The sequence below is a fragment of the Triplophysa rosa genome, unplaced genomic scaffold, assembly GCF_024868665.1.
Source record: "Triplophysa rosa unplaced genomic scaffold, Trosa_1v2 scaffold124_ERROPOS303670, whole genome shotgun sequence".
NCBI lineage: Eukaryota > Metazoa > Chordata > Actinopteri > Cypriniformes > Nemacheilidae > Triplophysa > Triplophysa rosa.
In genome coordinates this window covers 175,489-200,000 of record NW_026634123.1, presented here as the reverse complement: position 1 = coordinate 200,000, position 24,512 = coordinate 175,489, and the positions used below count along the sequence as shown (strand labels likewise).

General features: G+C 38.3%; 3 protein-coding genes across 4 annotated transcripts; 1 reads left to right on the top strand and 2 right to left on the bottom strand.

Moving 5' to 3' along the window:
* Positions 1-740: 740 nt before the first annotated feature.
* On the bottom strand, positions 741-11,059 carry LOC130549508 (NACHT, LRR and PYD domains-containing protein 12-like). Of its 2 annotated transcripts, none has more exons than XM_057326745.1 (12): positions 10,907-11,059; positions 7,456-7,574; positions 7,174-7,302; positions 6,585-6,692; positions 4,060-5,871; positions 3,381-3,554; positions 3,098-3,271; positions 2,595-2,765; positions 2,210-2,380; positions 1,840-2,010; positions 1,388-1,561; positions 741-1,227 (listed from the first exon to the last, which is right to left on the bottom strand). In XM_057326745.1, exons 2-12 carry the CDS (start codon positions 7,557-7,559, stop codon positions 1,179-1,181), a joined length of 3,237 nt encoding a protein of 1,078 aa, XP_057182728.1. In that variant the 5' UTR covers positions 7,560-7,574; positions 10,907-11,059; the 3' UTR covers positions 741-1,178. The 2 variants fall into 2 exon arrangements, with proteins under 2 accessions (XP_057182728.1, XP_057182730.1); XM_057326747.1 differs by having other exon boundaries at positions 7,456-7,559.
* A 1,455-nt stretch (positions 11,060-12,514) lies between these two features.
* On the top strand, positions 12,515-15,854 carry avpi1 (arginine vasopressin induced 1). Its single transcript, XM_057326723.1, has 3 exons — positions 12,515-12,670; positions 13,716-14,110; positions 14,568-15,854. Exons 2-3 carry the CDS (start codon positions 13,716-13,718, stop codon positions 14,815-14,817), a joined length of 645 nt encoding a protein of 214 aa, XP_057182706.1. The 5' UTR covers positions 12,515-12,670; the 3' UTR covers positions 14,818-15,854.
* Positions 15,855-15,890: 36 nt separating this feature from the next.
* On the bottom strand, positions 15,891-24,507 carry pi4k2a (phosphatidylinositol 4-kinase type 2 alpha). The gene is made up of 9 exons (XM_057326718.1): positions 24,044-24,507; positions 20,797-20,997; positions 19,803-19,934; positions 18,609-18,762; positions 18,421-18,482; positions 18,238-18,337; positions 17,931-18,064; positions 17,721-17,780; positions 15,891-16,923 (listed from the first exon to the last, which is right to left on the bottom strand). Exons 1-9 carry the CDS (start codon positions 24,380-24,382, stop codon positions 16,762-16,764), a joined length of 1,344 nt encoding a protein of 447 aa, XP_057182701.1. The 5' UTR covers positions 24,383-24,507; the 3' UTR covers positions 15,891-16,761.
* Positions 24,508-24,512: the final 5 nt, after the last annotated feature.

The window sequence follows — 24,512 nt, the reverse complement described above, 5'->3', positions numbered from 1 at the left end:
TTATATTTCTATGGAATTATACTATAGCAGGTACTATAGCATGATAACTGTATGTGGTCATTTACAGCCTCGCACATAAATTACGTTCAAAATCGATATTTAAAATAATCTAAACATAAACACAGCACCATATCTCAAGCTGCGTTCCCACCAAACGCGAATGAAGCGAGTAAACTTAAAATGTTCAAGTGTCCAACTACGCGCGAATAGCGCGATTCATTCGCGCAAGTCGCGTTTGGTAGGAACGCACAGTAATGAAATCACACCGGTTAAATAAGAGACACAAGATGACAGACGCTTTGACGCGTCTCACAACACTGTATTCTTTACACTCACCTTTGTAAAAACAATGCTATGAAAGGATCGTCAAACCTTGTCTTGAACAAAAGCGAATTGTTTGGATACGCTTTTAAATCGTTTATACTAGCATTTGTGCGAATATTTCCGCTGTCCAAAATAGCGATGCGCGTCTAGACCAGAACGTTACTTTCACTTTCACTTGGGCATAGCGAGACCTGTCACGTGATTGGCCTTTGCACACCTTTACCCCAGTTTGGTAGAGAGATGCAGGAGTCAGATTGTGGCAGTAAATCTCCCTGATTTTCTCACCTTTTTCATTTTTAACGCCATATTATAATACTGTAAATGCCTTTTCCTAAACTTTACCTCCTTTATTGATGACGCAGCCAAGTTTTTCTTTTTTTGATGAGGCAGCCAAGTTAGCAGAAAAGAGGACGGGTTCAATAAACTTTATTCAGATTGAGACAGGAAGCTTCTGACCACAGAATAAACTTTATATTTAACAGTATAATCTACAGTCGGATGAAAAGAGTGATTCTTTCTCGAAAACAAATAATCCAGTTTGTCAACAGTTGAAAAACAATAATGTGGCACTTGGCCTTTGTATATACAGATCAGATGAGTACAATAAAAATGTGCAAAATTAGCAAATGATAATTTTCTGGGTTATTTTAAACCTGAATTATAGTATTACCTTATAAAACATGGAATACATGCTGTATATCAGACCTTACAACAACGAGAAATTGTAAAGCTGGTATTATATAATAAAATATATATAAAAATAATATAACAGTGATTGATTACTCAATCTCTTCAAACTTTTTGTAATCTCTGTTAATTCTGTTGGCTGTGATGTCTCTATGATGGATCCACAGTCACCATTCGCTCATGAAAAAATCTTTATAGTCATCATCCCAGCCAGTACTGAAATAAAATACACGGATACAAATGTGATCTGAGGCATAACTGCTATTGCAATTTATTTTAGACAGAAACCATCCATTAATATGTACAGTAGTATGTATTATTTATACAATTTCAAAGAACAGTGCAAAAAACATTGTTTATTATTATTAATACCTACCTCAGAGTCTCCAGTTTATAATGTAGGTCCTCCTTTAAAGCAGAGAGCAGCTTCACTCCTGAATCTCCCAGTTTATTCTTAAACAGGTTCAGTTCTCTCAGGTGTGAGGGGTTTGATCTCAGAGCTGAAGCCAGAGCGACACAACCTTCATCTCTGACACCACAATCACTCAACCTGCAGAGAACAACAACACACTCTTTACTCTTTCTTCACAACACGGTGATGTGACAACTACATGAGTAATGGCGGTATGCTGGGTTCACATGTTTCAATCATGCTTTTCTGATGGATAGTTCTACATTAGTGCTGGTATGTCCTGACCAATGAAATTATTAAGGGTATCATTTAAAAAATGTTTTTACACATGGCAACGCCTCACAGATATCGGACCCTTTCAACTAATTTAGTCCTTGGTCTTAGTTTTGTTTCAGGTAAGACAAATATGATCTTACCACAGTGTCTCCAGTTTACAGTTTGGATTCTCCAGTCCAGCGGAGAGCAGCTTCACTCCTGAATCTCCTAAATTATTCTTTGTCAGATCCAGATCCCTTAGGTATAAGTTTGATTTTAAAGCTAAACCCAGAGCATCACAACCTTCATCTGTGACACCACAATCCCACAACCTGCAGAAAACAATAACACACTTCATCCTCTCACTTCACAACACACACATGAGTTCAGCAAAGAGAAAAGCTCCCTGAGAAAATCAGGTAAATTAAATATCCCAACACTGCCCTAAAACTGCATGTAAAATAGAGTTGAACCAATAGTCGCAGTTTAAAAGTACTTCTACATGACACTAGAACTAATTTATGATCTTACGTCAGTTTCTCCAGTTTACAGCTTGGATTCTTCAGTCTGGCGGAGAGCAGCTTCACTCCTAAACCTCCTAGATTATTCTCAGACAGATTCAGATCTCTCAGGTGTGAGTTTGATGTCAGAACTGAAGCCAGAGCATCACAACCTTCCTCTGTCACACCACAACGAGTTAACCTGCAGAGAACAATTACACATTAAGCATAAAATGTGGGAAAAGTATTCTGTATTTTAATAAATTCTCCTTAAACATGAAAATGAGAAATGCTAAGAAAAAATATGATAAATTTAAAAAAATGCAATTTAGTAACAGAAGCAAGAAAACAATGAGAGATTAATTAAATCTGCATGGAAATGCGGTTTTGTGCGAGAGATTCAGATTTGATGTCACCTCAGTTTCTCCAGTTTACAGTTTGGATTCTTCAGTCCGGCGGACAGCAGCTTCACTCCTGAACCTCCTAGTTTGTTCCTAGACAGATTCAGTTCTCTCAGGTGTGACTTTGATATCAGAGCTGAAGCAAGAGCTGCACAACCTTCATCTGTGACACCACAATCCCACAACCTGCAGAGAACAATAAGGAGGCTTTCTGAGGAGTCACTTATATCCTCCCCTTGCATTCTAAGGGTGTGGAGCCAAGATGCAAGGAAAGGAAACGAGATGAACAAATACTAAATGAGAAGCACCCTTAGTATCGTCATCCTTGGTATGCCATAACCAATAAAAACAGATTAGGGGTGTGAATCGTCACTGGTCTCACAATTCATTTACAATAATCATGTCAACTATTCTATATCACAATGCGTTGCATCCTCAATATAGTTTAATTTAAAAAATAGCATAATAATTCATGCATTTCAAAAATGTTGATTTGAGAAACTAAATTATGATCTTACACCAGTTTCTCCAGTTTACAGTCTGGATCCTCCAGTCCAGCTGAAAGCAGCTTCACTCCTGAACCACTGATATTACTCCCAGACAGATTCAGTTCTCTCAGGTGTGAGGGGTTTGATCTCAGAGCTGAAGCCAGAGCGACACAACCTTCATCTCTGACACCACAATCACTCAATCTGCAGAAAACAACAACACACTCTATTGCCAATTTCCCTCTCAGTCACTAAATATGAATATTGGTTTTTAAATGACATGTTTTACAACAGATTAACTTTTTGATCTTACTTCAATTTCTCCAGTTTACAATTTGGATTCTCCAGTCCAACAGAGAGCAGCTTCACTCCTGAATCTCCAAATGTATTTCCAGACAGATTCAGATCTCTCAGACTTGAAGATTTAGAAGTGAGAACTGAAGCCAGACCATAACAGCATTTCTCTGAGAGTGTGCACTCAGAAAGCCTGAGAATCACAAGTTAGACCCAGTTTACCCGTTTTGTTCTGCTGAACACAAATGAAGATATTTGGAATCAGTAACAGATCTCATCCCCCATTTACTGCCATATAAGGAAAATAAATACTATGGGAGTAAATGGGAGATAGGAACTGTTTGGTTACTGACATTCTTCCAAATATCTTCCATTGTGTTCAGCAGAACAAAGAAATGTATACAGGTTTGGAACAACTCGCGGGTGTGTAAATGATGACAGGATTTTCATTTGAAGGTGAACTTTCCCTTTAACGTTCATATTATATTGAAAACAATAGTTTTGTTTAAAGTGTTTGCTTTAGTTGAACACGTGATCTTTGACCTTCACTGATTTCACAGCAGTAGTACTCAGAACACTTGAACACATTTAAAGAAAATGTTTGATGAAACAGCTGCATTGCATGTGGCCCTGTACACACATGCAAACACATTATTGTAAAAACACAAAATCTAATGATTGACTTAATTGTGACTTACTCAGCAGATCTTGAAGCTTCAACCACAGGCAGCAGTTTCTGAAGAACTTCATCTGGTGTCATTTGGTTCCTGTTGACATCGGTGCTTATGTATTTTCTTAAATTAAACACATCTAACTGCTCTGAGGTCAGTAAAACAAACACCACTGCTGACCACTGAGACGAGGAGAATCTGCTGCTTGATAGATTTCCAGATTTGACAAACTCCTGCACTTCATTCACAAGAGACTGATCACCCAGTTCATTTAAACAGTGAAACAGATTGATGGATTTCTCTGGTGATGGATTCATTCTTATTCTGTTTTTAATGTACTCAACCGTTTTCTCGTTGCTCCAGGAGTCGTTCACTGTGCGTGTCAGAAGATCCTGCAGAAGTTTCTGGTTGGACTCCAGTGAGAGACCCAGAAGAAATCTGAGGAAAAGATCCAGATGTCCATTCTTACTCTGTAGAGCTTTATCCACAGCTCTCTGATGCACATCTGATATTGTGTCACAGCTGAACTCATCTGAATGTTTAGAAGGTAAACTTTGAATAAGCACATCCTCATTATAAAGCAGGAATGAGAAGAGCACATGTAGAGCTGCTAGATGCTCCTGAACGGTGAGATGAAGAAAGCAGTAAACTTTCCCCTGATACAAGCCAAACTCCTCTCTGAAGATCTGAGTGCACAATCCTGAGTACACGGATGCTTCTGCTACATCAATGCCACACTCTCTCAGGTCTTCATCATAGAAGATTAGATTGCCTTTCACAAGCTGCTCGAAAGCCAGTTTGCCCAGTTTCAACATCATGTCTTCATCATTCTTCTCGTAGTCCTTCTGATGTTTGATGTTTGTCTGAATGATCAGGAAGTGCGTGTACATTTCAGTGAGAGTCTTGGGGATCTCTCCTTCACTCTTGGCTTTTCTTTTTGTCTTGCTCAACATTCTCTCTAGAACAGTGGCAGAAATCCAGCAGAACACTGGGATGTGACACATGTTGTAGAGGCTCCTGGATGACTTCAGGTGTGAGATGATTCTGTTGTTCAGACTCTCATCACTGATTCTCTTTCTGAAGTATTTCTCCTTCTGTTTGTCAGTGAAGCCTCGTACCTCAGTGACTCGATCGACACACTCAGACGGGATGAGATCGGCTGCTGCTGGTCTGGAGGTGATCCAGATGAGAGCGGAGGGAAGCAGATGCCCCGCCATGAGGTTTGTCAGCATCACGTCCACTGACACCGATTCACTGACATCACACAACCTCACACGGCTGCGAAAATCCAGAGACACGCGACACTCATCCAAACCATCAAAGATGAACAACACTTTATAGTCACCGCTGGAGATTTCCATTTCTTTTGTCTCTGGGAAGAAAACACGAAGAAGCTCCAGAAGACTCAGTTTTTGGTCTTTCATGAGATTCAGCTCTCTGAAAGGAAGTGGAAATATGAGGTGGACGTCCTGATTCTCTTTCCCTTCAGCCCAGTCCAGAATGAACTTCTGCACAGAGACTGTTTTTCCAATGCCAGCGACTCCCTTTGTCAGCACACGTCTGATGGGTTTGTCTTGTGCAGGTAAAGGTTTAAAGATGTCTTTGCATTTGATCGGTGTGTCCTCCGTTTCTGTTCTTCTGGATTGTGTCTCAATCTGTCTCATCTCATGTTCATTACTGATCTCTCCACTTTCACTCTCTGTGATGTAGAGCTCTGTGTAGATCTTATTCAGCAGTGTTGGGTTTCTTTGCTGTGATGTTCCCTCACACAAACACTCAAACTTCCTCTGTAGATTTGATCTGAAAATGTTGAGGACTCCAGCAAACTGACAGTAATATCTGTTAATGGAATAAAAAGGCTTTAAACTGAGCAAAGGACATTCTCATGTACTCAGAATATAAAATAAAAAAATGGCAGATCATTGAAAAAAAGGTATGCCGTATTTGTCACGGTTTGTGCAGGGAACAGACAAAACGAGCAGGTAATCCGAAGGATATCTTCAATCCACGACGAACTCAGGGAGAACACAACACCAAAACATTCAATACTGGACAATGAAACAACCAAAGAAGAGAACTTATATAACACAGATAATGAGGCATAAACATGTGACGTGGATAAACTAATAATGTTCAAATGATGGGGATCAGGTGAGACGGGTGAAAAGGATTATTGGAAGTGTAGTCCAGTGGTAAGTGAGGGCAGACGGTGGATTGTGACAGTATTAAACTTCACTATACAATAGCTCAATTTACTATAGATTATTTTAAGATTTTAGTGCTGATTTGACATGTTATTAATAATAATCTAGCAAACAGTTTTAAAGAATTTAGTGATTTGGTTTGAAAGTGTCTATAAAAACTTTAGTTTTATCTTAACTTTACTGTCATAATGTCAATTTTTTTATTGTCATAATGTCAACTAACCACGACAAAGTCTTGAACCACTTGTTGATTGTCACTGATCAGGCATAAAAATATCTTGACGAATTCACTTCTAATATGATTCCCAAGAGTTTACAAAATAATACAGTAATGGTCTTGATGTATACCTTAAATCAGGAGACATTTTTTTGGTAGGTGAAGAATCCATAGACTGGTCACTCATAATGAAAACACAGTTGGGTTCAGGTGGATCCGATCTTTCCAGCTGTTTTGGGCTTAAACAGAATATTCAAAAGTAATTTCAAAAACTGAAGTGAACCAATAATAATATGACTGTGTTCTGAAGTGTTCTATCAACAGCAATTACCAAATATTATATTAAATACAAACTAAAATAGACTAGTATGATACACAAAACCCTTAAAAACACTGTATTTGGATCTTAGACACAGATTTAAAGCAACACTTAGAAGTTTTTTTGAACTTAAAATAATGTCTCTAAAATTATTTCAGTGGTAGAACAACTCAGGACGAATTCTACTCCAGCTGCTACCTGAGCAGCCTTATAGCGGCTCCAACCAACCACACTCTGTAAGTTCTGTGTTCGGGTCGGTACACACAACCCCGCCCATCCCCTGCCTGCGGAAGAGTGTGAGATGGTTTCCAAACAACCTTTCTGCATTCGCCGGTTTCATCAGCTTACTTAAACAAATTCACGTGTATTGCGCTGCAACATATGTTTAGTGAAGCATTTACCTAAATCCAAGATCAGTGGGTTCCTTCAACTGAGGCGGATGCTCCATAGACCAGTCACTCTTCATGGAAACACAGCTGGCATCTGCTGACTTTGATCTATCCATCTTTAATTGTTTATCTGTAGCATTTCTAATAATAATGCCATATCACAAAAGGCTGTGAGCATCAATGATTTGTTACCTTTTTTGTTTAAAATTAAAAACATAAATCTGATATTGAGCAAGCATATACAAAAAAGTGTTAAAACTCTCTTCTTAGATAATAATAAACCTGTATAATTACCTAAATCCATGATCAGTGTGTTCCTTTAACAGAGGTGGATGCTCCATAGACCAGTCACTCTTCATGGAAACACAGCTGTGTTCTGGTGACTCTGATCTGTCCATCTGGATTAAATTAAACTATAAAAAGTTTCATTTTTGTGTCATTAACTGACATCATTTTTTTATAAATATTTTTATAAAAGCAAATTTAGATTACTCTAAAGCATCCAGGCTTAAACCACATCCATAACAGTGCACAACAACAGTGTAGTGTATGCTTTTTTCACAATATCATATCAGGCTGTTGACATCTCAGAATAACAGTGGCGTAACTTTGTTTTGAAAAGTGGTGGGGACAAAGACGACACAAACAATACTTTAATAAATTGTTTCTGTAAGAACTCGTTGGGAATATTCATGGACTTCACAAGCGCGGGCGTAACGTTAGTGCGAAAGACGCATGACAAATAATATTGACACAGTCGTAAAGTAGGTTCGAATCCGCTGATCTCACTATTCTAAATTTTCACATCACATATCAGATATGCTTCCATTTGTTTTTAAACTATATCATGTTTTCATCAATATATAATTTAAAGCATGTTGTGTTTTATTATATGTAAGGATGGCTGTTGCCGTACGTAATTAAACGTATTAATTCGTGATGAAACAAAAACTACTGAAACGAATGTGTGTTTTCCCCATGTTAAAAATATGGTGTTTGACATAGATTACCTGTCGGTGGGTCAAGGATTGAGAGTTTGGGAACCCCCTGCTAATAAGGACAAACATTCAAGTATACAGGGGAAACAGATGGAAATAATATATTTTAAAAATCTTATTTTCACTAATTACTACGGGCATTGCCTGATAGGCTACATAAATATACAACAAACTTTCTAAATTTTGTTTTGAACTCATGAAACTACAAAGTTGTGACTTTTCCCACTTATTGGAGTTTTCTATCAAGTATCAAAATGTAATTAATCTTGCAATAGACGATAGCAACCGCATGTCGACAACAATAAGGACGAATATAGCACCAAAGTGCAATTAAGTGCAAAATGTTTGGTACATGTATGACTTGAACAGCCATTTTCAAATATTTTCATCATTTTATTAAAAATAAATACCTTACAATCTGATATGTGATAGGGAAAAAGTTCAGCAAACAGCATTCCCGAACCCACGGCGACATGAAGCAGGTAACACTTACTTTACACTCTACGCCACCGGAGCAGTTAAGCTTCGTGTGCCTTTCTTACATTTTGTCTATTCCAATCTGAGACTGATGGACGGAGTTAGTATAAATAGCCTTTGCTTACAAAGCGGGCTACTTGCACGGTAAATAGACGCTCCGTATTTTTAATATCTTACAATAAGTGGTGGGGACAAAATTGACTTTGGCAAAAAAGTGGTGGGGACATGACCCACCCATCCACCCGCAAATTACGCCTATGCAGAATAATAACTCAAAAATATGAACAAAAACTATAAACATATAACGTCGCCTTAGAATTATAAGGTTCTATCTGACATTTTGGTCAAAATTGAGGTATTCACATAGGCCTACTTTATTTTTATTCGGTGACAACTTATTTACATTACGCCGTGCTTTTTTTTTTTAAATGTGTGCATTTTGGGACTTTTTTAAAGAAAACAAAAAGGTTCAATCTACAAAATCGAATTACAATTTGGTGCTATAAGGTTCTATCTGCAAGAGCCAATCAGCACTTTGAATGCACACAAGAGGACCAATTAGGATCAGCTTTCTTTGTCATGTGACCGGACTCCTCAGTGACAGGAATATCTGAGTAAACAGTGCAACACAAAACAATGTTTAAAAGAAATCTCAAGGTTGACTGTTTTATTGATACTCTTGTCAACGAGAGCAACTCAAACAACAGTATTTTTTGTTTTGTTTTAGGTTTTGAGGAGATTAATTTCTTTATATTTATAGACACAACACTAGCCAGCAGCTGCAGCTTCCTAATACCCGTGTTAGACTCAACAACGTCAAGAGTCTTGATTACAACAATAAACATTATTATGTTTTTTTCAGCCACACTCATCTCTAAAAAGTAATTTGATGTGTCCCACCTTCTGTGGATAAAATATCGATACAACAATTAGCACAGCATTTTATGCTTAACTTGAACAAGAAAAAAGCATCCTAAAATATGACATAAGTGTCATAAAAACCATGTAAATGTACCTTTTTTACACATTATTATACACAAATTTCATGTTTTAACAAAAGTTATAAGTAAATTGTTTGTGTTGCTTGAAAATGTCTTGCTTTAATGAATGTTTTGCAGATGGATAATTCTAAACCAAAAGTGATTTTTCAGAATCAGAAGGTTCTATCTGTGTTTGATCTGTTCCAAAAACCCCATTTACAAATTTCAGAAAATGTTGATATTGTACATTTGGAATACATTAAGGGTCTCTGTCTTTTTCATGTATAAAAGAGATTTGTTCCTCATATCATTTTTGCTATATGAAATGCAAAAACTTTAACGCTCAATATCTCAAAACTACTCAGACCCGCAGATAGAACCTTACAATTCCAAGGCGACGGTAAATTTAAATGATATAAAAACTGCTACTACTGCTTAAAATGTCAAATTTGTTACTAGTCTTATTATTCTAATAGTGACTAAAGTGTAGGCCTCCTCAAATTGTGTGTCACAAAACTAGAAAGCTCTTACTATAGGCTATTTTGCAAAACGTGAACACTATTGCAAAAACACTTTTTAGTCTTTCCCTGATTTCACAAATATATTAAGTCCTAGCCTATACAAATCCTAAAGATGTTTTTTTATTCAGTCCTATTTTAATTCAATACGGGGTAAATCAAATTATATACTTATTTTTCATTGAAATTATTTAGCTAACTGTTAAATGTAACACATTCTAAAATACAATAAGTGAATTTTGTGAATACAGAAATGCCACAATTACGCATTTTTGTATTTTTTGCCAGTGCAGTAGTGGAACATTCTTCATAAAAAAACATTTCCTCATTAAAAAGTTACATAGTCCTACCAACATATAATAAGAAAGGTTTGTTTAACATTATAATCAGGGTTAAACATAATCGAAACAGTTTTTCAGCTACTTCGTCTTGTTTTAACGAATTAGGCTAAAGCGTTACATCACAGCAACATCTAACGTTACTTTTATACAAAGATTAATGTCGGACACAAAATGGCAGTTAAGTCTAAAGTACACTACAAGACTTTTGCTCAGATTTTGCCCAGATTTTCATTCTGGACTTGTTGCAGAAAGTCTGTGCCAGTCTGCAGATTTGATCAGTTAGTGTGTTTCTATCTGAAACTTTCAAAAAGTCTGCAAGTGTGTGATGTCTAGTTTAAAAAAATCTGTTCAGATGTTAAAAGTCTTGTATTCCAGCCATTACGGTGGCCGTCGACGCTTTGGCGCATTTCACAAAACTGTATTAGACTTACCTGTCGAAATAAAGCTATAAACGGGTCTTCAAACGATGTATTCCAGAACAGCTACATTTTTTACATACATTTTCAAAACAATAAAGCCTTCCATACTTTCAGTTTCTACACACGGTAGAAAGAGGGCGTTAACAGCTTTTACACCTGGGCCAGTTGCTGCCTTCATGTGCTCTCGGAATGATCGGAAATATGAGTTTCCTAGGTAAATAATTGCCCATGAACGCACTCTGATGTCGTGTTTACCACTGGGAAGCGTTTATACACACTAAAACACACACACACACACACACGCTTGCGTTAATTAATAAAAATATAAACAAAATAGTCGTCTCCAATGCGAGGGATCTCATACTGTAACACCCTTCTCTGTCGAAATAAAACTATAAACAGGTCATGAAAACCTGAATGACTGCAGAAATGTACCCAGAAAATTAAAAGGTCTACCAAAACAGGCTGTGTAGTGCCTCATAAAGCAATAATAATAATTTACAGGTACACGTTTTTAAAATGTATAGTTAAATAATGTGTATTTATTAAACTGTGCATTAAAGTTTTCAATGTCAAAAAATTTCTAAATTTCTAAAATTTTCAATGTCAACTACGTAGTACTATACAATAATAACATTTTTATATTTTTGAATCTAAGCATTGTTGACTGATCCCTGTCACTGGACACAATCAACAAGACCGATTTTAGTCATAAAACCAAGGAACATATTCTGAAATAAGCCTACGCATTACGCACAGAGAAAAAATAACAAGCATACTACATGTCTCTACATTCAAATCAATAGGCTATGAAGTACGTCAATGTATTTAATGAAAAAAATTCAGAGAGAGTGAACGAGGTCTCCCTCTGCTGGCAGAAAAGCAAATGACACTAGGCTTCTTCGACTTCATGCGGCGCCGCATGTACAGTAGTCGAAAACACCTAATAATTATTTGTTTTGACTGCGTTATTTCTAGGACAAAATTAGGTAAAAACTGTCCTTAAAATTAGAGTTAATAGTGTGGTGTGTTAATATTAGTATATTTCAGGAAGCAGGGCCTAACTAAAACATTTTATTGAGTTTACTTTAAAAAATATATTTGAGAGAATTAGGGTGTAAATAACTGTAAAGGCGTTTATATGCGCGGGCTTAAAAACAATTTTAATTTACAATTTTGTAATTTACAAAAAACAATTTAAAATGACAATTTTTTATTTGGTGCCTTAAATATATTTTATAAAAGCATTCACCAACACCAGAATGAATGTAATCGAGAGGATTTCTCTCTCCTCTCTAGTCAAATAGGCTTGTTCGACTTGAAGCGGCGCCGCAAAGATCCAAAAGGCGGGTGACATCAAAGTACCGCGAGAGCGACGCGAAAGATAACTTATGTTTTTTCGAATCGCTCTCGCGGTACTTTGATGTCATCCGCCTGTCGGATCTTGCGGCGCCGCATGAATTCGAACAAGCCTATTTTCACATTGGCACGTGTGCTCTAGCACTGACGTCAATAAAGGATTACTGTGCCGCACCAGCCACACCGCACGAAACATATAAGAGAGAATACGATTGGCTACGAGCGGGTTAGAGGCGGGCTAAGTCTCCGTTTCCAGTCCTTTGATTAGTCAGAGCGGTGTTGGTGAGGAATCTAATCGATAAACTTTTCCGAGACAAACAGCCAGTGTGTTTACTACGCCGTTCTGCTGCTTCATCGCCAGCAATTCACAACATTCAACATGCAAACGACACCAACGCACTAGTTTGCAAGGAAAAGGTGAGTGGATTCTGCACGTGAGTGTTTCTTTCGATTTTTTTAAGATGTTGTTTTTATTGGAGGACAGAGAAGTAGATCCTTGTTCTCCGAGAAATAACTCGCAACCATTTACTTCCTTCGTGTAACGTTAGTCACAAATAAACGAGCATGTATTCACGAATGAACGCTTTCAGTTGATTTTTATATGCTACAAATTATAAAATGCCCTTAAACTGGATTTTAGTCGCGATGTTGCAGTCTGGCCTCGCGCAGCTGTCATTGCGGATGTTCGTGCGTCACGTGACGCATCGTGGCGCAAATATCAACATACCGTCACGCCAACATTCAGAAAATTGTCTTAACAAGTACTTTAAAACCAATGGGTAATAATAATACACACATTTAAAGATCTAAGCGGTCAAGATTACGCCTTTACGTTCCTTGTACGTATGTTGCTGTAACTGTTACCTTGTATTTTGTATTTATCTGTAAACATATAAAATGTCTAGGGGTGTCATAATATACCGGTACCGACAATAATCGCGATGTTTATACTGCACACAATATTGTAATTTATTTAGGACCCATTTGAAATTTTGCCCGAAAAGCCACAATGGTTACGTAATTCACTTGCCAAAATCGTGATCATTAATACTTTTGACCGCAGTTTTTGACCCTAGTCATGTCGCCGTTTGTAACCCGTTAACAGATTAAGGTCGTTTTTTTAGCCAAAGCCTAATCTAATTATTCTTGTTTATCTTTGAACAGTAAATGACTTTATCTAATTGGAAACAAACAAAGTTTTATTAAAGCCATGCATAAGGACACTCTCTTAAGCCCTCCCGCCCTTTCCAGGACCATTGTAGCCTTACGTCTCATATCCTTAAATAATCTTTCCAATGACACACGCACTTAAAGCTCCATTACACCTAAATAAATAATTTAATATGACTCACTCCTGCAGTTCCCGCTCTACCAACACATCCACTGCACACCACATAAAAAACTTAACAGAGGTTCTTATTTTACATACCACGACACTAACCTCCTACCTCTTATACCACAGATGGAGGACGTGGCCTCCACTCCGGTCCTCGCTGGTCCATCCCAAGCCGGCTTCCCCCTTCCGGCCACCTCGGAGCGCCGCAGCAGGAAGTCTGGCACCGCTAACATTTTTCAGGGGGTTAACCTGAAGCAGCTCAGGCGGCTGTTCCATGCAGCGGGGGACCCCGAGGCGGACCAGAGAGCCCGGATGGTCTGGGGGAGCCGGAGAGCGGGGAGTGGCGAGGATGGAGTGGACGGGGAGGAAGAAGAGGGGGGTGGAGGGATGACGGAGGTGGAGACGGGGCTGGCACAGGCGCTGGTGGGACTAAGGGTCCGAGCGCGGAACAGAAACGGAATCAGGGAGTCTCACAAGGACACTACAGGAACAAGATGGGTCCGAGCGTTCGGTCATCTCAGGTGAGTCAATATCTCAGGCTAAGAACTAAAGTCATGCCGTTGAGTCAGCCGGCTTAGACTTTATTCAGTTTGATTTGTATATAATTTCAACCTTAGTTTGTTCTTGTATCAGTTTTAACTTTACTAGTTTGTTGCTATGCAAGCACAGGTATTTTCTAGAGATGCAAATCTAGTTTTGTCCTTAGATCGTGGAGTGAAAATGTCATCCGACTTGTGTAAAATTTTATGTATCGTGTTTATACGACGCCGATGCATGGGAACTACACCAACTTCAATGCCACGGTTTGTGTTGGAAACATGCTAATCTGAGCAAATGTAGGTCATGACATCAGCCACACACTCGCCTCATTACACAAACAGGAAAATCTAGACACAGGTCACAAACAAACTCAAAGCACAAGATTGCACCTTAAATATCCACCATATAATTGAATGCATTATTTATTTCTACATTCAGAATCAACGAGGGCTCGCTAGGAAAACCATCTGATGTCACAACTGGAGATGACAGTGATGAAAAGGAAGACGACTCATCATCTCTGGGAGCATGTGGAGGGCAGAGCACTTCCGAGGGTGGATCATGTGACCAAGGTGACTTCCTGTCCCCAGGGGAAGAGACCCAGGGGCCGACCGGTGGTCCCAGATGGAGTTGGAATGCAGTTCAAGAGAAGGACCCGGAACGCTACCTGCACCGAATCCGACACTGAAACCGCTGACGGGAGCTGGGATTATCACCGACTACATGCATGGAATCAGATTACTCGCTCGCTGTTTTTACAGATTTACTTGAAACTACAACCGCAATGAAACGCTAGTCTTAATCATGCCATGAACACTACAGCCCGCAGGGCTGAGAACAGACTTGAAGAGTAATTTCACCGGCCGTGAGTTGTTGTGAAGTGTCATATTTAACTCTACAGGTTTGTGCCATTCTCACACCCTTTGACCTCCAGCGCAGTCCCACAACGCACAATAATGAAACGCTATTGAAGAGTTCATCCAGAAATGTAAGAAAGGATTTACTTATCATTTTTCAAACCTGTATGATGTACTTTTGTGTAACACAAGACGTTTTGTAAAGCATAAACAATGGAAGTGAATGGGCACTGGGGCTGTTATGTTGCACCAGAGACTCAAAACACTATTAGTTGTAGCACGTCCCATACGAAACACAACATGCTAAGTTCGAGATGTAAGATTTTTAGCTTGACCCACTGAAGTCATGATACTTCAATGATCCAGATGTTTTTTTGTAAATGGAGCAAGATAGCCCCAGTCGCTATTGGTAACTTTTCTCATTTATAAGGTGAACTACTCCTTTAAACGAAAAATAATGACTCGATTCCTATCAAAACTTCCAGAGCCCCTGCCTCCCGTTTTCTGTTGACATGAATGTATGGGGCCAGAGGGTTGGGTTTGATTATTTAATGATACGTGCTTGTATTTTTCTGCCTTCCAGGTATGTATAATTAGTAGATTTGTAGTGCAGTTCTCTGTTAATCATTCTAGTGTTGTTTTATATGCAGGTAGTTTGTGGTCATTTGTAAATTATGCATTAGAACTGCAACATCACCAGTAGGTAGGTTGTATAGCAGTATGCAGAACTCTAATCATTATTACCGAGTATTTTACGTCTTCAGAAGCAATACAGACTCAAACATGTAGCTGACATTTCTTAAACCGTCTGAGTTCAAAAGTGCAAACACTACATGTGAATGTCATTTTTCTCATCGGCAAAAGCTGTAACTTTCAATTAAAAGGTTTTTGAAATCAATATCGCGTCTCGTCTTTTATTGAGTACGGCACTGTTAGCTTTAGCATCTGTTATTAAATACATTACATACAAATTATACAGTCCATGGTCACGTTTTAAGGTCATCTTGCTGACCCCTGTAAATAGATTTTTAAATAATTACAATATCTTCATTTTGGAACGAAAGCAAAACGATAAAGAATTTCATCACTGTGAGAATGACACGTTCTAGTGTTTCTGCACATGCTCAATTGAGCGCCGGTGTTGTGCTGAATTTTGACTCCCTCCCCAGATTACCAGTCGCCTCATTGAAATTGCTGGGGGATTAGCTAATCCTAACCCTGCACCTAATCCTAACACCTAATGTTAGTGGGGAATGGGGGAGTCATAATTTGGCAGGAGTCATTTTTCAGCACCACACCTGGCTCATCTTCGGACGCATGCACATCAAAAAGTAGAAAAATAAAATAAGCAAAAAAGGCTGTTATATGGCAAGGGAGCCGAATATGAGTGATTTATCGACAAAGAAAAACTAAACAGAAATTGAAGTACACAGTACATCTGTGTTTTATTGGACGCAGTGCACTTTGATGCTATTGGACTATCATTGAGTGGTAGTTCCTCTTCCAGTGCTGAAGAGGGCGATAAAGCAGTCGAGAATCAAAGTTTAACTACAGCAGAAAGTTTCTCCATCTTCTTATTGACATGCATGTCATATTGAAGGCTTGTGTGCGTATCCGTACAGTGTTATAGTCAGCAATGCTCTCCTCCAGAATTTTGTGTGTGGGGACAAAATGTTTCTCTCATTCGTTTCAACGCTCATTGTTCCCGAAATCAGTGTTTCCAATGTCAAAAAGGAAATGATTCTAAATGTCGCACCCACACACAACAGTGCCCATCACCACCAGGTGAAGAAGGGTCTTCTGCTTTGGAAGCTCTGCGTGTACGATTCGCTGTTGGCTCGCTGCGGTGCCAGGGCGGTCTCCACGCTAACGGGCGGCAACTGCACCAGCTCCAGCGGAGTCTTACCGTCCCTCAGAGCCTGACTCAGATTGAGGATCTAAAGGACACAGTAAAGAAAATGAGACGAGGAATGAGTCTTAGAAAATTATCAAGATTTGAACAACATTATAAGGCACTGATTTTTTACTTTTTTTAAGGCGAGCGTTTCTTTAGTTAGCATAGCAATGACACTGCAGATACATAATTAACATTTATATTTTGAGTTTATTTAGCGAAACTGAAATGTAAACAAGCAGATTCAAATAAGCGCCAAATTCAAATATGTTCTCACATGACTAGTTGTCGTATGTTTGTTTTTTCACAAGACACACAAGAACCAATGATTTTAATTTCAGTTTCGCTAAATAAGCTTACAACATTTGGCTTCAATTCAGAGGACATTTATTAACATACTGGAATGGTTTGGATTACTTTGTTTGGAAGCCTTAACATGTTGTGTATCATAGAAGTAGATAACATTTTGCTATTTTAATATAAAATAATTTTTAATCGTAGAAAGGAAATCACGTACAATAAGGGTGGCATAAGAGCAAGCGCTAAATTACAATAATTTTTATTTGCGGTTTGAACAAACATCCACTTTTTTGCTTTGTAAAATCGTATAAGATAAATCTGACACGTGACTTACGACTTGAGAAACTTACAATCTTACCCATGCGTAGCCACTTCACTGAAGTGATTTTCTAAGTTAATATATTCTTTATTCAGTCATTATTCATTTTATTCATATTCATTATTCTTTGTGTTTGTAATTTACAACACAACACATCGCATGCAGCTATATGATACGTGCATTACTGAACAACTGAAGTCTAGCGATTGTTCAAGACTCACCTGCCCCCTCATTACAGAGATCTGTTTCGTGAACTGTCCCCTGTCGAAACCCGGGTCTTTCTATTGATGTAAACAAAGAGATAGCAATTACTAAGCACAGAATCTCTCAAACGTACCTAACCAATAACAGTCAGTGTCTTGATGGCCTACACCATCTGAACTGGTAAGGATATTGACCAGCTTACATAAAAACCAAAAGCACAGTCTCACCTTAAAAAGCTCATACAGGTCTTCTTCGAGATCTTTGATGAAGTTTGGATCCAATAATTTGGGAATCACTAAATTCCGGATCTCTTCGGAAAACGCAACTTTAGCCTGAGGGAGCCACGCCCAATAAAAAGGGTCTGTGAGCAACACATTCAAGCCAAAGATTGTAGAATTATTAAAAGGTCATTTAAAAAAAACCTTCCAACATCAAAGGAACGTAAATGTTTAAACATTTATTCATCAAGAATTTTACAATGTGATTGGTCAGTTGCTGGTCATGTGTTTGTGTGGTGGATAATGATTGGCTTACAAGCTCTCCACGAGTCCGGGTGTTTAAGAGGGAAAGCCAGGCCATTATCAATGGCTGCCAGTTTGATAATGGGGTCCTTCACTACTACCCAATCACTGTCCTGGACAAAAAAAACAACTGTATAAACATCAAATGTAAAAACACATTGATTCAAATGAGTCTGCTATAATGGTGGACACCCACCCTGTTGCTTGACGTATCCATGGGATAGTCATACTTTATGAGCCAGTTATCATTTCCTCGATCTACAAACACACACAGAAATGAACTTGTTAGGGCAGTGCGAGCTGAAAACGTTAGTTGTCTCCCACGAGTTAAAATGTGTCGTCAGCCCTTTTGTTTGACCTTTACCATGTGGTTTCCGTGGTTACCTGTGTTTCTGATGATGTAATCCAGCACTACAAGTCTCTCAAACTGTAGCTGCAGTTGGCGATTGGTGTTTTCAGGTAAAGGCTCGGCCTCGAACCGCCGTAGCCAGAAGTCGGCATCTTTATAGCCCTCAACAAAAAGCTGGAATGAGCCGACCTGCAACAGCCAATGGATGTGAGATTATAAACAGACAACAACCGATAGACCACTTTGGTCCAGAAGCACTTCCTGTTTCAGTTTATAAGTCTTTTTATTTCACATATATAAGTCATTTATAAGTCTTAAAGACGTTTGTTTAACATTAATTCAGTCTCAAATATTCTGTTAGTTGTAGTTTGTTCCCTGTGTTAAAGAACTAAAGAAGGAAGTGCATTTGATTCCAAGAAAAAAGTGGATGAAGAAACCACTGTTTACTTTCATTCATTTATGTATGAAATTTTGAGTAAATTTATACAGATGCGCTCTATTAAGATGACTTTACAAACATTTAATAGCCAAAAAAGTATTAATGCATTTAGAAAAAAACAATACGAGAGATTAGGTGTAATTTTCTTTATTTTCCTGTTACCCCTATTTATAAGAGGTTCAATGAATCATATATATCCTGCAAGAGAATTTAGCATTAAAATCTAAGGTTGGAGACTCCAATGTTTGTCAAATATGTAAAATCGATGTTGAAACGGTGGAACATTTATTTTTTCAGTACAAATTGGTGTATTGTTTTTGGATTGATGCACTTGAATGGATGCAGCAGAAAATACCTGCAAGTTTAACATTATCATGGGAAAATATAAAATTTGGTTTGATAATTAAAAGCAAAGATACATCTTTTGTGGTGAATAATATACTTCTTTTATTGAAATTCTATATTTATAAATGTAAGTCCCCCTAGGTTAATTGTTTTTCAAGAGGAGTTTTCTTTATATGTTAATTGTTTAAAAGAGGTGAATAGTACAAAAGCTAAATATTTATATTCTTTGTTGATGGATTTTGGTTTCACAGCGTGATTTTTACAGCGTTTCTTTTTTCTTTATTTTTTTGTTTGTTTATATATTTGTTCATGTAATACTGTATATGTGGAATGTATGGTGTACAATTCACTACAGAACAAAATCAAAATAAAGGATTGAAAAAAAATTGCCAAAAAAGTATTAAAAACATCTCTAGGCAGATAGGTGGCGCTGTGAAAGACATACCTTTGGTGGCAGGCCAATCCGATGGAATCGTTGGCCGACTTTGGGGACTTTTTCCAAAGCTAACCTCTTTCCTCTGGACTTTACGCGGTCGATGGCGCTGTAATTGAACGTCTCACTCGCTAAATGCACCACCTAAGACAAAAAGAAAAGTCTGTGATCTCTTTATAGACCGTTTCAAAGCAACAATGTAAACATATATAAAATATTGATAAAATATTAATATAAATGACATAAAATATCAATAGTATTATTAGCCACTAGCCAGACCGATCAACAAACACAGACCGGACGTTAGGGATGTAATGATATCTCACAGTTTATTTTTACATAATAAATTGAGACAGATTAGAAATGACCAACTGTGAACAAACCGCACCGTGAACAACCGTTTTATTACTTCTCAAATGCTGCACATTTCTTTGTAAAATAAAAATATCTTTTGTCAAATAACAAAACTAAACTGCAATTTTAAAACAAGTTCCAAATCAAATAAAAAAATGAATAATACAAAAGACTCTTTAAAATAAACAAACTAAGACTTTGTCTATGCTTTTTATTTATTTAAGAATTATCAGTGTATCCACGTTTTCCCCTGCTGTTCAAAACATGTACTGCGATTAAAATAACATCTCGACCAGCTTGAAACGGCACATATTATAATTGATTTTCAACCGACTCGCTGCGAATCGTTACATCCCTACCGGAAGTTAACTTTGGGCCAGGCGTGTGTCCGATGAAACCGTCTATAGATTAAACGTCTACCTCCTGTCAATAGACGGTAATAGAAACTGCAGACTGCTGTCGGCAATAGTAGGTGTGTGAGGCAAGCGTAGCGTTTAGGCACGCGGTTGACTGTTTGTTTTCAACCGTGCCAACAACAGGAAACGAAAGGGGTTGAAAAACAAATGTGAAACCGCCACGGCTACCACTCTGCTTTCCATGTCCTCATTTCCCTTGCTTTTAGTTTCACACTACACTGCGTGTGCTGTTTTACCTTGGTGCGTGGAACAATATTGAGTTCTAGTTTCTGGTCCACTAAACTGGCTCCGGCTTCTGACAGATAACCCTGGTTGAGAACCAGACAGTCCCGGCCGAAACAGCACGGACAGCACAGCTTTTGCAGCCATTTGGTCCACTTGGGGTTCAGTTGCCCGTAGGGTTCCTCGTTCTTTGGTTTGAAGACCCCGATGATCTTCTGTTGGTGAAGAGAGAACATTTCAGGTCATGCTGCACGTGAATCAGCACGTAATGTGACATATCTGCTTGACAAACAGCTTTCTGTTTTAATCCAACATCACATTCTGGTGGACTTCACACATTTTAAAGCATTAGCGTAACTGTGAAACATGCTTTTGCTTATGCAACATCACAGTTGAAGTCTCGAGTAACATGCATTACAGACCTAAAGCATCTTTATAAAATCTACAATAAATATTTTATTCTGCACTGCAAATCAATAGGAAACAACTTAAATAAAATTCTACATCGATCTTAATACAACAGAACAAATTAATTTCAACGTGCCGTCATGTTTGAACTTTCTGCCATATTGGCTCCCATAAAAGATAACATGGCATTGTAATATCAAAGGATTTGTTTGTGTTCACCTGAAGAAAGGAAGTCATATACATATGTAATAGCGAGTATGTTTTCATATTCATATTTGATCTGAACAGGACACTGGCCAGCAAACCACCTGATTATGCACATGACCACGAGGTTCATGACTCATGCGAGTTGCATCACTGCTGAACAGAAGAACTTTCCAGCGTGTTCACAGTAGAAAGACTGTAAAACAGAGACTGAACCTTTCTGAAGACCGTCAGCGACCAGACTGAAACATCTCACAGCTCAGCTCCACCCCCCTACAGGCTGATCTAGTGGATTTATTCATTCCTACGTGACTTTTTTCTATACATAGGTGTACTGTCAACACGTATCTGAGGGATAATTTACTCAAAAATGTTTCTTTTCATAATTTATTGACCATCATGTCATTCCAAACCTGTATGACTTTCAACCTTCTGCAGAACACAAAAGAAGATATTTTGAAGAATGTTGGTAACCAAACAACATTAAACCTCATCGACTTCCATTGAATGGAACACAAACCACTGAGACATTTCTTCAAATACCTTCTTTTGAGTTCTACAGAAGAAAGAGTCATATACAGGTTTTGAGGATTTTTGGTGAACCGTCTCTTTAAGAAGACCACTATGCCTCAATAATCTGAGTGTTTTGAGTACAAACAAATAGAAATAAATTACGCTTGCTTTGTCTTCTTAATAGGATTATTGACACATTCATTTATTCAGTCATCGTGTATTAGTCATACACCACATGAAAGTTTATCATTCAGTGTGTCCTAAAGCTATAACACAGACACACACACACACACGCACACACGCACGCACACGCACACACACACACACACACGGGTTAAAATGAGTGTGATAGTGGCTTTCTGGTTACAGTATCCAATCGCCACTTCTGCCTACATTACATTTGCAGAAAAAGAAAGTTGCTTCAGAGCAAGACCAAGCTGTGGCATTGAAACGTGCAAAATATGAAGAGAAATGTGCATTAAGAAATGTTGACTTCACTAGTAAAGATATAGTCAAGCACTTGACAAATTAAACAACTTAAGAAAACAATACAGAAAGCATTTACATATATGCATTTTATCCAAATCAACTTACAGAAAATGTAAACATTCCACAAAACATATATTTTATTTATTTAATCATTCATATCAGGGTATCTGCAGGTCTCTAAGAGTTAGATTTAAGACTTTTTAAGACCTTTTTAATACCGTGCAGAATGAAATTTAAGACCAATTTCATAGCAACAAATTTGCACTTCCCCATGGCTAAAGCTCCAACTTTTCTCCATTTGGTAATGTCCAGTCCCCCCCGCGAACGTGTTATTTGTTAGTTGGTTCCGCCTATTTTGTTCTGCGTGACAAATAGACGTACATGATTTTAAAACGAAAATAAAATCTTCTTTACAGTGTCGGTTCGACTGCATTTCTAAGACCTTGGAAACGTGGCTTTAAGACATTTTAATGCTAATTAAGGCCTTATTTTGACATTATGGAATTTAAGACTTTTTAAGACATTTTAAGGATCCGCGGACACCCTGCATATGTGATCAAGTTAATAAATAACCTTTTAACCTCTGGACACTGATGAAACACTAGCTCTCTGAATCTGAGCTAGAAAAGCAGTTTCACATTCTCAACTGATTGAAAGATAATCTGATGAATGAATGTACTCATCTAACCACACTGGCTTCGGTTCAATACTTTGTTAATCACACTTACACACTTCAAGAACTAGGCCGCATACATGTGACAGCTCTTAAGTCGAACCATGCCTCTCATGAAAGCTGTTAACCTCGTCTGAGGTTTCATTAAAAAATAAATATAAGGAACCATTTCAGATGAAGCAGAAGTGAGTGTTAGGAAAGTGAGTAGCAGATTAAATGATAATGAGTGCTGCCGTATTTTCACTATCTCTTTAACTGTCTGTGTAGTGATAAAGCAATGTGTCTAGAGACCTTGAATGACTGGAAACACACAAATGTGCCTGTCAAATCCAATTCACATTTATTCGATTAGATTTGCTTGAAAAACATTTTTAAACAAAATGGTTTATATTTAACTTGATTTTACCTTTACATTTATCTCATGCATGTATAATTTAAAGATAGCACCTCTAAAATACATCTCAAGAAAATGAGATACACACGTGTTTAATAGCACTTTAAATGTAATGGTCTGACATATACATGTTATTTATTTCCTATAAGTTCATGTTTTTTTTCTGCTTCTGTGGCTACTATATGTATTAATACGTATTAATTGCAAAGCTGCTTTTCAGTAATGCAAGCGCTATAGAAATACGTTTGCATTGAAATGAAGCTCATAATAAAAACATTAATATGGGCTTTTTGTGGTGGAAATGACGTCACAGGGACCGTTTTAATATGTAATAAAAGTCCCCGGAGTTGAGTAACACCCCAAACTGCCATATTCACGTCACTTCAAGATATTTAGAAAATTCAGATTCAGAAACTGAGTCTTGGTTTGCAGGCCTGAGTTGATGACACAGCTGTTAGTGTGATACTTCATTATACAACATATTTTGCTCCATCTCGGTCTGCGAATGCACATATAAGCGATTAAAATGTCTTATGTAACGTGGTCACGCATCAAATCAAAGTAACGTAAACTTTCTCACCCCTGTTGAATCTTTGACGAAGTAGCTCCCGCTGGAGCCCTGATAGATCCGCTCCGGATAGATGCCCTCATCGATGGCCCGCTCTGCCCTCCGGATGACTTCATTGAACACCGGATCCTCCGGGAACTCGTTTCTGTGCGGGTCACGGGGAGACGCGCCTCGATCCCGGTCCAGCAGCGGCTGTCGCTCCCGACTGCGCCCGGGACTCCCCGCCGCCAGACGAACCACGGAGCCTGGCGTGCCTCCAAATCCGCCCCGGGGACTGGTCGGCTCGGCGGGACCGTAGTTGAAATCGTTGGAGTCGCGAAGAGGAGAGACTAACGGGCTCGTCTCGTCCATGGCGGAGAGGTGGATAAAGGGGGACGGGGAAATTACACAGGACAAACGTCCGCTTGTTGCCGTAATGAAATGATGGAGCTCGGTCTCGGTGCAGTTGATTGCCAACAAACCAGTCACATGACTATGCGCT